The sequence below is a fragment of the Pelmatolapia mariae genome, linkage group LG13 (genome assembly GCF_036321145.2).
Source record: "Pelmatolapia mariae isolate MD_Pm_ZW linkage group LG13, Pm_UMD_F_2, whole genome shotgun sequence".
In the NCBI taxonomy this organism is placed as follows: domain Eukaryota; kingdom Metazoa; phylum Chordata; class Actinopteri; order Cichliformes; family Cichlidae; genus Pelmatolapia; species Pelmatolapia mariae.
The window spans coordinates 13747006-13760389 of NC_086238.1; the positions used below are offsets into that span (position 1 = coordinate 13747006).

General features: G+C 36.7%; 1 protein-coding gene across 1 annotated transcript in view; it reads right to left on the bottom strand.

Moving 5' to 3' along the window:
* The window catches only part of lmbrd1 (LMBR1 domain containing 1), a 50509-nt gene that overhangs the window by 15146 nt on the left and 21979 nt on the right, over positions 1-13384 (bottom strand). The window contains exons 7-11 of the mRNA XM_063491829.1: positions 9937-10010; positions 4626-4751; positions 3777-3929; positions 1051-1115; positions 768-870 (exon numbers count right to left, since the gene is read on the bottom strand). Coding sequence (XP_063347899.1) covers positions 768-870; positions 1051-1115; positions 3777-3929; positions 4626-4751; positions 9937-10010 — 521 coding nt within the window. The remainder of the gene's footprint in view (positions 1-767; positions 871-1050; positions 1116-3776; positions 3930-4625; positions 4752-9936; positions 10011-13384) is intronic.

Genomic DNA, 13384 nt, shown 5'->3' on the forward strand with positions numbered 1-13384 from the left:
CCTTTAACATGGCCAGTGACCGGGCTCCATTTACAGCATATATAATCAGCTCATATCAGCATTGGACTAGGATCTGTGAGTCAGTTTAGGTATTTAAACCAATTTAGCAGTCATGTTTTGCCAAGTTTTTGTGTGTGTGTGTCATCAGCCTCGTCAAAGCAGCTGCTTCTTTTACAGCTAAACTTTAATGAAGAGGCAAATAAGCATAAATGGTCCAAGTACCAGGAACTGGTAGATCAGTGCAGGAGGAGAGGCTGTATGGTGCGGTGTGAGCTGATTAAGGTGCAGCTTTTTCAATCACCGGTGCTGCAAAAAAGAAAGCCATCATGTCCACTCTGGAAGCTGCAGAAAGGGCCTCCAGATGGCTTTCAATGAGGAGGAGTGATCCTTTCGCCAATGCTGCTGGGAAACAAGCCAGGGTCTGAACAACCCTTGCTGGGTTTCCTGAGTGAAGGTGTAGGATGCTGAAAAACCTGAAAACTCAATAACCTATCACTGACGATGTGTATTGTGTATCCAAATTTATTTCATTACTAATTTACAATGACCCAAAAATCTGTTTGATGTGTTTAAAGTTCAGCACACTAAAGCACATACTCCCCAAGTTTTAAACAACATTTCAAGTTCATTTAGGAGTGACCAGTGATAAAGCTTTTAAATTATGCTTCATTGAGGTTAATGATGACAGAAACAAAAAAATATGGATTTAAGCATATCTTAATTGAGTGTAATCACTATTTCAATGTGAGAGATGAGAGGATACTCACAGGTTGCAAGGCTAAAAGAAGTTCATTCAGAGGATTGGTTAGGTTGGTGCCAAAGATTATGAACCCAGAGCTGATGCCAGCCGAGTGGAGAGCTTTATCCAAACTGAGGAGGAAAAAAACAGAGAGAAAGAAAAAGAAGAAATAAGGGTGTCAATCTCCAGTATTAAACTTTAATATATAAGGTTAAATGAAGCAATTGCACTGTTTATTTTGGTACATTGCCTGTCTTACAAGACACACACTGCAAACTGTATTTTGTGTTACAGGACAAATCATAACTTACTTTGAAATGAAGAGGGCAATGGTGAACAGCAACGCAACCAGGATAAAGAATATGCCTAGTAATATCTGCAAATAAATCAATCAATCAAAACAGAGAAACAAAAATAAATAACTACAACACAATACCAGAATATATTTTTATAAATGACTACTATAGGAGGGACCTGTAATCACAGTGTGCCCTTGTTTGTGAACTGCATTAAAAGCTGCATTTAAAAAAAATTGTATTTTTAAAGACAGCTACTTAGTCAGCAAATATAACCTTCTACCATGTCTTTTGTCAAACAGAGACCATATGGCATAGCCAGCCACAGTTTGGCACTGTCGCCCAGGGTGACAGGGGGAAGCAATGGCACAGCTGAAGCAGAGTTAGGAGGCTGCAATCAGGGAGGAAAAAGCTGGCTGATCAGATGAACGTAGTGGGAGGGAAAAAAAGTGAATCTAATGTGTATTGATCTTCATATCAATAGTTAGACCAAATTATACCAAATTATCTGAGATAAACCCCTTGCAGCAAAATATCAATTAAGATACTGATGACAGAGCTAGGAGAGAAGCAAGCAAGACGGAGAAGAAAAACATAATAATTTAGTTTAATTTAAAAATACAGTAATCTTTTTATGAAACTGTTACTCTAACCAAAGAAATATCTAAAAAATGAGTTTACATGTATTAAATAGATAGTAAAGTCATTAAAACATTAAATAAGGCACCTGCCATATATATACACTTTTTTAATAAAAGCTCTATAAATAGGTGGCACAATTTTTCACCCTATTATGGTGCAAGTTGCTTACCTAAAAAAAAATAAAATTGCTTGTTACATTTCTTGCGCGATCAAAAGAGAGTAACTATTGCGAGTTCCACGTACTCACGCACTGATTTTAACTGTCAGTGTTTAACATGCTTAGTGAGTCATTTTCGCTCACTGTCGGTGTTGGTATTAAAAGGACAGCATGTGTCTGAGGAACAGTGAGGCTGAAATCGCAATCATTTGGCTTATCACTCTACACCAGTCTCTCAGTATACAGTAAATAAATCTCCCAACTCATTACTGTTTAAATTTGAGTCTGGGGACTATCATTAGCAGCAACCCCCCTGGTTAAAGACAAACTGTTACAGACACTGGTTTAAAATATTTGTGTGAGCCTGCAGTGCAGTTAAGTACTGAAAAATGAACAGCAGTAGGAAAAGTAAAATGTGAAAGAAGGGAATGATGCTGGAATTTATTTTATCCTTAACACATGGAAAAGGCATTAAAAGTGAGGGGTCTGCAGGATTGTAACTGGGCATTACCGCTGATAAGTCATGTGGTAATGCCCAATAATAAGAGCACATAAAGCATGTAAGTCATTCATATAGGCACAAAGTACATTTGTGTGCACATGCTGGCTGCATAGGTTGAAATATGAACAGAAGTAAGTGGATATTCTTTCAGTGAGTTATTACAATAGCACTGCAGCCAGCCACATAAGTCTTTTATATCAGTTAAAAGAAGAAAAAATGTTTTCTATAACGTGGGAATAATCAAGAAGGAAATATACGACAACGAATATCTGTTATCAAAGTCTTTTGATCTTTTTCAGTAATGTTATAAACATTCTTGTTACTGTATTTCAGCTGCAGTTCAATAAAACTATTAGGAGTAAATACTTCTGCTCATTGCTTGAGGATTTGCAGTATTGTAACTTTATATTATACCTTTTTTTCTGACCCTCCACCATTATGTTTAACAAGAATAATAACAGTCATAAGTCTGTTATGCAAAGCCATTTTCATTGTGAGAGCCACTGTGTTGTCTCAAAGTCCAGTGAAGTGTATTTATGCCATTTTCCATAGCTGTTTCTGCCAATTGTTGACAAAAAAAGCACACACAAAAAAATGAGTGGTTTGGAACAAGGATATATTTTTAAGGATTGGTAAGAAAACCTAGTCACGCGGGATTCTGGCTGAATTCGTGGGGGGGTTTTTTGCCCCCAAGTGACTGCATGAAAAGCCTTGCTAGAACGTGCTTTTTATTTAACTTCAAAAAATTATTATAAAGCACTTCTATTCAATACCATGAAAAATTGCTCAAATGAAATGTATTTAATTGATCAGAACTTTGATGCACTTTGAGTCTCTCCATTATGCTCATCAGTACATTGTGTCTGGATGTTTTGTACTGGGCCAGTAATGTTGGGACCAACATGTCCACTGGTAGCCAAAAAAAGAAGAAAAAAAATATGAAAAACAATAAAAAGACAAGTTTCTTGGTTGCTTTGGTCTATCCCTTGGGTACCATGAGATCCTGCCTGAGAAATATGAGACTCCCTGAGAGACTCCAGAGTAAATTAGGTGAATAGATTTCCTGTGGGAATCATATAACTATGCGGTTGTGTAAAGTAGAACTCAAAGTAAATCTAGAGCAGTTCAGATTGGAAATTGAGCACAAAGAAATTGTTTAGGAAGAAGTAGTTGAAGGTGGCTATAAAAATACAAATACAAAGATGATTTTTAAATGTATTACACAAGCTAGAGCAGGTTTTTGCAGCTTCACCTATTCTTAATCTAAAATATCAATTAAAAGAAGCACTGAATGAATACAGCACTATCTATGTTAAATAACCCTGTCTGTATACTTGCATTCAATACACACACATCAGCATAATTTCCCTTTGTACAGAATACTTCGGAGAACATAATTTACTTTTGTGAATGAAAGCCAATTCCATAATGGACACTCACCTTGAAAGGTCTGAGAGCACTGCCCACTTTAGTGCAGCAGTTCCTCTCTGCAATTTCCAGGTGTCTCCCCCTGCGCCGGAGGACCTGTAGTTTGCCCTCCAGCTCCTGCAGGTTGTTTCTATCCCTCGAGGACAGAGGACGTCCATCTTGGCACTGACAAGACGACCAAAAGATATCCCAAATGCATCAATGATCGATATTATGCGCACTTTTGAAACTACACTGCTGGAAGTTTTAATGAGAACATTGAAAAATGTAGATATCATTTTATCTGCAAAAATATGAATTTAATAAATATTTACAGTCAAGTGAATGAGTATGTAGACTAAAAAATAGTGGCAGTATTATATAAATGCTGTTTTCTAAACATTCTCAAAGCATATACATACAGTGATATACAGTATATACAAGTATCATATTTAAACTACTGCTCTCACAATATTAAAGCAAACTGTGCGTGTTTTGCATTAACCTCCTTGCTACTGTGAAAATAACCTTTAATGCTGCCAATACCTGGTTTTCAACAAGTGCATTTATGCAAGGGACAAATAAGGAATGATCTGGACTATTGTTTAAACTTCATGTTGCCATGAGCAACTAATAGATGTCTCCCCTTATGTTTTTCAGTATATGTGGCCTCCAGCTGGGAAGGTGGTTGACTAAAGCAATGTTACCCACACATAACAGAATTCAAAGACAAAGGGGTACATATGAGATAGAAAAATGCAGAATGATATTAAAGAAAAAACAAATAAAAACAGCATTTGATTTCATATGTTTACTAAAGTAAATCTTTTAAGCTTAAATAGCTCTTTTTCTATGTGCTTTGTGACTTCTGATGGGACTCACCTTGGATTTCAGCTTTTCAATCTGATGCTCAACATCATCAATGTCCTCAGTGTTCTCCAGGCGTTCATACTTAACACTCCGAGTGCCTTTTATCAGATTCAAAGGCATAACAGACATACCATATGCCTGGAAGACAGTGCAAAACTACCATTATAATCAGACATCATTGTCAGAGTGAGCACATATGGCACGTGCATCCACCCACACATGCTCCTGCCTGACGGCAAACCCATCACAATGTGGGACATGACAACAGTCAAATGAGGGTAAGCAAACACACACAGAGCAAATCATATAGTTCCTGGCCTCCCAGGCCATGTCATTTTTGGTTCAGGAAAAAAGATTAAAATGGTGGAACCTATAATTGTGCTGAGGTTTATTGGAGAATTTGCTGCAACCATTTTGTAAGGATATCACTGCCTTATATCACTCTGATGCATTTACAGCTTAACAGTGCCCCCATGTGACAGCACTACCCTCTCTCTAGGATATGAAGAACTTGTTCTAATTATAATTTTCGATAGACATCTGAGGTAGGAAAATCAAGATGCAATCAATTTTCACCTGAATTTAAATCAACAGATGTCATTTAATTCTATTTCTTTGTAAAAGTTAGATAAAATATATAAACACTGCACAGTTTCACACAAAGATAGACAATAAGAGAAAATCTGTGTTAAATTCAAAGGGTGCTTTCATCTTTCAGGGGTCTTAAATCACCTGAAGGGACATCTGGACTTTAATCAAAAACGGGGGACATCTTTAATACCAGGAAACAGACCAATCAATACAAATAAAAGTAAAAGCAACAGGCCAATGCTTTCACAATGCTGTCTCACTTTTATCAACTTGGAAGTGTGCCATTTTACAGGTTCATAGTAAAATAAAGGGCCATTCTGTGCAAAGGTACTTTAAGTCCTGTCAAAAGATGCTGCCCTCCTTCTTCCATTTTTCATGTGGGGAAATGTCACAGTCTATATTTTTCTAAAACAACTTTTACTAGTTTTTGAGTGTTAGGTAGCATTAAGAGAGTCGCATGGGATACTAAGTCAGGCTACACTATTATTAGTCTCTGCTGAGGATCTCTGCTACGGGCGAATGTCGCCTCTTGCAATGAATCATGGAGCTCTTAAGGCCAGAGCATGTCCCGAATATCAAACACACTCATAAAAGGAAAACCTGTCCCAGATCCCAAGAGAAACATTTCCCACCCCTGAAATGTGCAACTATATGAGAGAAATAGAAAAGAAACGAAAAGAAAGACAAAACAGGTTTCCCTCTGCTGGAGTGTACATTTTTAGCTCACTCATCGTAATGCATGCTCATTAAAGTTATTTTAAAACCCACCGTGGTCAATAATAACCAGAAATAGCTCAGCAGGGGAGGTGGGAATGTGTATGCAACTCAATAAGTGTGTGTTGGCTGAGGGTGAAGTCACTAGCTGAAATCATTCAGTCACATGACTGCTGAGTGGGAAGAGGGAGAAGTAGTTGGGCACAGGTCTCCTACACAAGCCTCTTTGTTTGTGTTTCCACTGGATGGATCTGAGGTCCCCCACAAGTTCTCAATGCTATCAGTTAAGAAATAACAAAGCATAAAATTCTCTGGATAGAAGTGGGTGAAAAGACATTTCCACTCATTTAAACTAACATATTCAGGGTTCTCTGTCATTTGATTCAATTAGCAAAGGGTGTTAGAACAAAATAATCTTCACAAACATGACACAGAACATTATGGTTACCATGTCTTTGTAGACTACAATTTGTTCTGCATTGAGAACTAATACAGGATTAAAAACAGACTTGTACCCTAAAGTGAACAGGGAAGAGAGCAACTAGCTTTAAAATAATGATTATTGTAATGTTAGGCAGTGGTTCACTACACTGTCTCATCCTCAGCCCTAAACTGCTTCTGCTAGAGGTCTTTTCCTGTTAAAAGGGAGTTCTTCCTTCCTACAGTTGTCAAGTGCTCACTCTTAAGGCCTTTTCAAACCAGACACGTAAAACCCATGTGAATATTTCATTTGTTGAAAAATTTTTTCTGACTAAATTAGTGTTTATGCAGCCATTCATGCCAACTGTGTAATTTTACTGAACAAATTTAGTTTAGCACTTAAGTTTATTAATTTATTAATTTTTTATAAAAGCACTTTGTGACTTTTTTTGAACTTGCACTATTTTAAAAAGATTATATTGAACCTAACCTCTCTTTTACCAAAAAATAAATAAATTCAGATTCAGATTATGAAGAAGAGCCTGGCAGAACCACTGAGCTAATTCATAATTAACTACAATCCTTTAAATATTTGGAAACGTTGGAGGTTGTGTCTCTACACTGATTTTTAACCAGATTGGATCTGGGGTTGGGCAATGCAAGTAGGAGTATTCAGTGTTTTATTGATAGCTGTTTATCTTATTATTATTATCTGAACGAATAAACAGAATGTATTTATTCTTTTAACTTGACAGGGGAAAAAAAGCTTAAAATGGAACTATTTTTGCCTACTAGTACCATATAAAAACTATACCGTTTTTCATTTAGAAAATAATGTACTGTATTTTGACACCAGTGCCCTGTTGGTTTCCAAGACAAATGAGGAATAACTTGTGGTTAAAATGAAGAAAAGAGTTAGTGCTCGCTACTAACTGGTTAAATAATAAAAAAAAATGTAAGAAATTATGCAGACCTGATATTTTGTACTGATAGCTGATAATTCAGCATCTGACCTTCTCATATCATGGAAACCTGCAGCTTAATAACACTAACATGCAATCAGTGATGTTTTAAACTGAGGAATCCAAAACCTCTGTAACTACATGTGTGCATTATATACAGTCTGCTGGTAATACTGTCTGTGATTTCATCCTAATAAATAGATATACTTATCACATGAAGTTTATAAAATAGTAATTTCATTCAAGGACATACTGTCCTTCTGTTCATGTCACGTACTTCTCCTTGTTTAGAATTTCAGTTTGGAAGTGCTTATCACACTGCAGTTATGTCTTGTTTTATTCAAAATCCAATGTCACAAACTTTGAACTTCAAAATGAAATACAAAATATAAAAATTTAATTCGAATTTTATTCAAATTTTAAAAAAAGCCTCAAGGTGTTACAGAATTCTAGAAAAAAAGATATCACTCCAATTTTCTGGGAGAACCTTATGCCCAGGTCAATTTCAGGGTCTGGGATTACACTACCAGACATTAACCAAATTTAATTCAGTATCAGCATTTTTATGGCTTTCACTTTAAGAGCAAGAGAATGGCATCTCAACAGCAGACAGAGCCATGACAGTCATAAGTCAATATGCTAGCTAAGCTTTTAAAGGAAGTAAACGATGCCAAAGGATCTCACATGATGCATGAGCTTTGAGATTTTGCTGATCCCTTGTAATATCATTGGGTTGAGTGAAGCAGAGTGGGAGATTACAGAATAATTAGGGATAAGAAAAAGTTCGTTTTTGTGTACTTAAATTCTTTTCATTAAATATTTTCTTATTTATTGCCCTCTAAAACAGATTAAAATAGTTGAAGTTGCTATCAAGTGCAAAACACTATGTTTGCAAAATATATTAGAAAAACAAATATATTTACTGAATTTAAACTCAATGTATAATCTCTCTAAAGCTGAGCTCTATTTGATTTACAGTACTGACAGGACCATACTTTATCAGAACACCCCAACAATAAAATAGTCATTAGCAGCCATTAACTGTTTCTGTCTATAGAAAGGTAAATAGCATTGCTTGAGTTTTGTTTAAGTTGCTTCTAATAAGTGAACTATGCACACGGAAAGAAAGCCGTGCAGCCTTACTTCAATGTGAATGAAATTTAAGTGCACCAGGTTGCAGAGCTGTATAGTGTTTACATCACAGAGCTGTGTGCATTAAGAGTACATGGCGAGTTCTGCACAAAGGGTGGTGATAAATTAGCAAAAGGAGTCATGGACAACATTTCCACTGCTTATGGAACCTGTCACTTGGCTTCCATTAAGTTAATCGGGCTTAGTAGCATAAGATGATAAATTAGACAGTTCTTTGCAAATACCGGTAGGTTGCAACCTACAACAGTTTTCACACTTGTAGTTAGAGAAGAGAGGAGATACAGCAGATAAAAGGACATTATTCAAAGTCAGACACACAAAAAAAGAGTTTCTGTTTTGAGGCTGTGACAATAAAAGAGGTACAGACTGCTGCTGCTGTCGCCTAAAAGCCTGAGTTCTTTGATTGACTTTATCAAAACAAGGAACATCAAAAACAAAGACACGCCGGGTGTTTTGATTTCCTCAGGGCATTTGGTCAATAGCAGCATGGGCCAGAACATATCTGAGCACAGCTCCATCCTCAAAATGTACTAGGTAATTATCCACCCTTTGGAGAACGGTTACACAAAGGTGAGAGAACAGTGGATAAATTCCCAGATGAGATAGATTTTTTTTGTGTTAAAGGGAAACTGCCTCGACAACTTATTTGACTTGGTTGTGTATTATTCATTAAGAGTTCCACATTCAATTGTTGTTCAACTGTCAGATAGGATTCTTTGAGCTCAACAGAAACTCGATAGATTGAAGTTGGTTGTCAGTGTTATTCTCAATGCCTGGGCTGATCCTAATAGCGCTTTTGTATTTTTTCCCCAACAGACACTAACCCATGTCAACCACAACCTCCAGGTATTATTCACAGATTAGTTAAACAATGAAAGCTATGAAAAATAGACAACTTTTCATAAGTTCTTTTTTTTCTGACCCAGCAAAAAACAGAATCAATATATAACCAAATATACAGAGAGAGAGTGAGCGCACGCACGCGAGAGAGAGAGAAGAGATAAGTGGCTGATAAGGCTGTGAGGAGGATCCATACATCAAAAGTCTCGGGTTATTAGATAAAAGACAGCAGCCTAAACAATTTCAGCAACTAAATGCTTTAGCTTTAAGATCGCAAGACATTACTAATAGTAAAAGGCAACTCCATCACCAGGTCAACCAATACTATGAGAAACCATTTGTACACAAAACCTGCAGTGCACTTGAAAGACTTTAAAAGCTAAAAAAATAAATAAATTATAACCACTGGGTAAATCAAACTTGGTATGTTTGACAAAACAAAGATAACAATTTAGTCCCATTTCATACGTCAAATCATTTTATAAGTCAGTCTGTTGTGTCTTAATAACCACAAACTTTATTAAGCTGCAGAGCTGGTAAGCTTTGGAAGTCATCCCACTGTATAACTGCTTAATTACCAAGCAGATGAACTGAATGTTGCTCCAATGAACACATGAAATAACACTGACCACTTGTCAACTCACCGTGTAAGTGATCACTGCCAACATGCCAATCAAGGTCAAGGAGCTGATGGAGAAAGACAGGGCAGGAAGACCATCTGTAGAAGGAAAATCCAGTAAGGAATTAGAGATGTGCCATTGACCTCTGAAGGACACAGCGATGGACTCATAAAATGTACAAACTCAAGATCACAATTTCTGCTCTTTTTATTTTTTTAGTAATGTTTTTCAGGCAGCTGTTCGTTGAGTCCTGCTATTAGTTGAAATGTTAAAATTGTTCAAATCCTATTGCATTGAATGTATTAAACACCACAAACTGTTATCATTTGCTCCAGTTGTCTACAGGGAGGTCTTTAAAGTATCCACAGTGATTGGAAGAGAGTGAAAACTAATATTGGGACTAGATTCGAGGCTCTCCACTGTGAAAATAAAGTCCATTTACCTTTCATACAAAGTGCAACTCTAAATAAATTTTTCTAGGTAATGTATAGTTTTACTTGAAAATATACATTACAAACAGTGGAAAGAACAGCAAATTAATGACAAACAAATACAGTACTGTGAAGAAGTGTTTTTCCCCCTTACTTATTCCTTGTTTTTTGTTTAAATGATGATTTTATTAAGGGAAAAAAGCTATGCAAAGTAATCACCCCTGTTTTTAACTAAATTTGTGGAAAGCTGAGCTCACTTTCACTAGCCACACACAGGACTGTTTACTGCTAGACCTGAAACAGAACCTGTCTGATTAAGTGAAGTGGGCTAAAAGAACTATAAAAGAAAGTTAAAGAAAAGCAACACATCTTGCAATGATCTAAAGAAACTCAGTAACACATGAAAAACAAAGTCAGTGATATATAGCAGTCTGGAAACCTTCTTTAAGGCTTTGGGACACCAGTGAATCACAGAGAGAGCTATTATTCACAAATGGAGAAAACTCAGTGGTGAATTTTCCCAGGAATGGTCGGCCTACCAAAATTACTTCAAGAAAGCATCAATGACTCATCCAGGAGGTCACAAAAGAACCCAGAACAACACCTTAAGAACTAAAGGTTTAACTTACTTCAGTTAAGGTCAGAGTTCGTGATTCAAAGATAAGAAAGAGACTAAGACAAAAAAGACATCCATGGGAGAGTTCTCAAGCGAAAACGTCATCTCACACATTAAAAATATCTCCCAAGACTTTCGGGAGAATATTCTGTGCACTGATGAGACGAAAGCTAAACCTTTAGAAAGGTTTGCATCCCGTTACATCGAGCATAAACTAAAGCAGCTATTTCTTGAAAAGAACATCATAAAAACAGTCAAACATGGTGGTAGCGATCTGGGACTGCTTAGCTGCTTCAGGAGCTGGACGACTTGGCGTAATTCATGAAACCATGAATTGGGCTCTCTACCAGAGACTCCCGAAAGAGAATGTCAGGCCATCAGTTTGTGCCAAAAGCACTTGGATTATACATCAACACAATGATTCAAAACACACCTGCAAATCCACCTCTGAATACAAAAAAAAAAAAAAAAAAAGGTTTTTGAGTGGCCTAGTCAAAGGCTGAAGTGAAATCAGATTGATACACACTGGCATGACCTTAAACAGGCCGTCATGGTTGAAAACACTCCTGAATTAACATAATTCTGTAAAGAACTGTGGGCCAAAATTCCTCCACGGTGATGTGAAAAACTAATTGGTACTTATTGCAAATGCTTGATTGCAGTTATTGCTGGGTTGCAAAACCAGTTTCTAGTTTATGAAAAGAAAATATTTGTTAGAAAGGGGCAGGTAGGTTTGGACAGCTTTTTTCCCCCCTTAATAAATAAAATCACAATTTATTTTTTTTTTTACATTTATTTTAGTTATCTTGGTACAACATTAAAATCTGTTTGATAATAAAAAAAAAATACAAGTGGGACAAATATGCAAAAAAAAAAAAAAAAGGAAAAAAAGGAAAATACCTTTTCACAGAACTGCAAGATTTGGTGGTTTTGGTGCGAGCCTGAAGGGCTAAAGCTTAAAAATCAGGATATATTACTATCTGCTGCTTGTACTACTCATTCATTTTTTTTGTAAGCACCCCATACCCACAGATCAACAATAAATGTTATATCATTGAATGGGGATAATGCTTGTTAGTATTCAGGTAATCTTGGGATTTAGTATGTTATTTTAATGAACAGAATTTCTTTTTCCAGAGATACACCTATTCAACATTTTTGTCATCACTGCCATTTAATACATTGATCATAGCCAATGTTTTAACAGCTGCGTCTCTCAATTCTGATGTGTGGTTGAGCTGATGTGTGTCACCTTTGATTGAGCCAGAAAGGGGACCACCCATAAGGCAAGGGCAACAGTAGGTGTCACACCAGCTGTCAGAGTTAGAGTTAGAAGACAGGGATTGATGAAGAGACTGATTGCCACACTCCCCTGTCAGGATCCCACCTGTCATAGTGCTCCAAGTAAAAAGCTACACATTTGTCCCTCTGTAGATATCCCGTATTTTCTCAGCAGCAGCCTCATAATGCCCAGCCCACCTGTCAACACGGGCATAGGTGGCTCTGCTTGCCTTTCTCCTTGACAGTGGAATTTGAATGGGAATTTTAAGTCAGTATTCAGGGCATGTATGTTGTGCTGTTTATATCATTTATCACTTTCCTTTATAGGCATCTAACAAGCAGCAGGACAAAGAAGTGGAAAATAGAGATAAATTATATACCTGCTCCCTATTGTATTGTATGCAAAAGGAAAACTTTGAAGTCTGACAGCTGGGCTTAACATTAACATGTGAATACGTGTTTTCTACTCCCGAGTGTTTCATCGCGAATTTGCTGCCTTTGTTTAGTGTTGAGCTTGGTAAAATAGACAATAGCATCATGTTCTGCATAGAGAACATTCTGTTCATGAACTCCACACAAAGCAAAGGATACATGTTTGCTGCCAGTATTCTTGGTTTCTTGAGCAGATTTTCCGGGGCTTAAACATAGGGAATATTGTCTTTTATCATTGGTGCTTCCACATCTGGACAGCTTCGATTCCAAGAGAAACGGAATGAGGCAGCTCTTATCTCAACCCCACATATATATATATAGCCCTACAGGCCTGTGCTCATGCATAAGACTTATAAAGAAAGGTGTTTATTAAGGAACTCCTTTAGCCCTAACACCCTACTTCTGTTGAGCGACTGAGTAATTAAAAGCAACTAGCAACTAGTCATCTATTCAAAGGAAGGGACTTTTTAATAATCACATACTGCCAGACACCAGATGTTTTGTGCTAATAGAGGGGAAAAAATAACAAAAAAATCAGCATCAGTACACCTTTAAAAAATTTTTTAAAGAGTTAACCACAAGTGCATCACATTTCTGTCATGGATAAACAAATGCTTAACCCAAAGGATTTGAGTGAAATTAAGGATCTTTAAGTGATGCTTTACAGCGTCTACTTCCAGGGGCAGCACTTAAGTTTATAATTTCTTTTCTT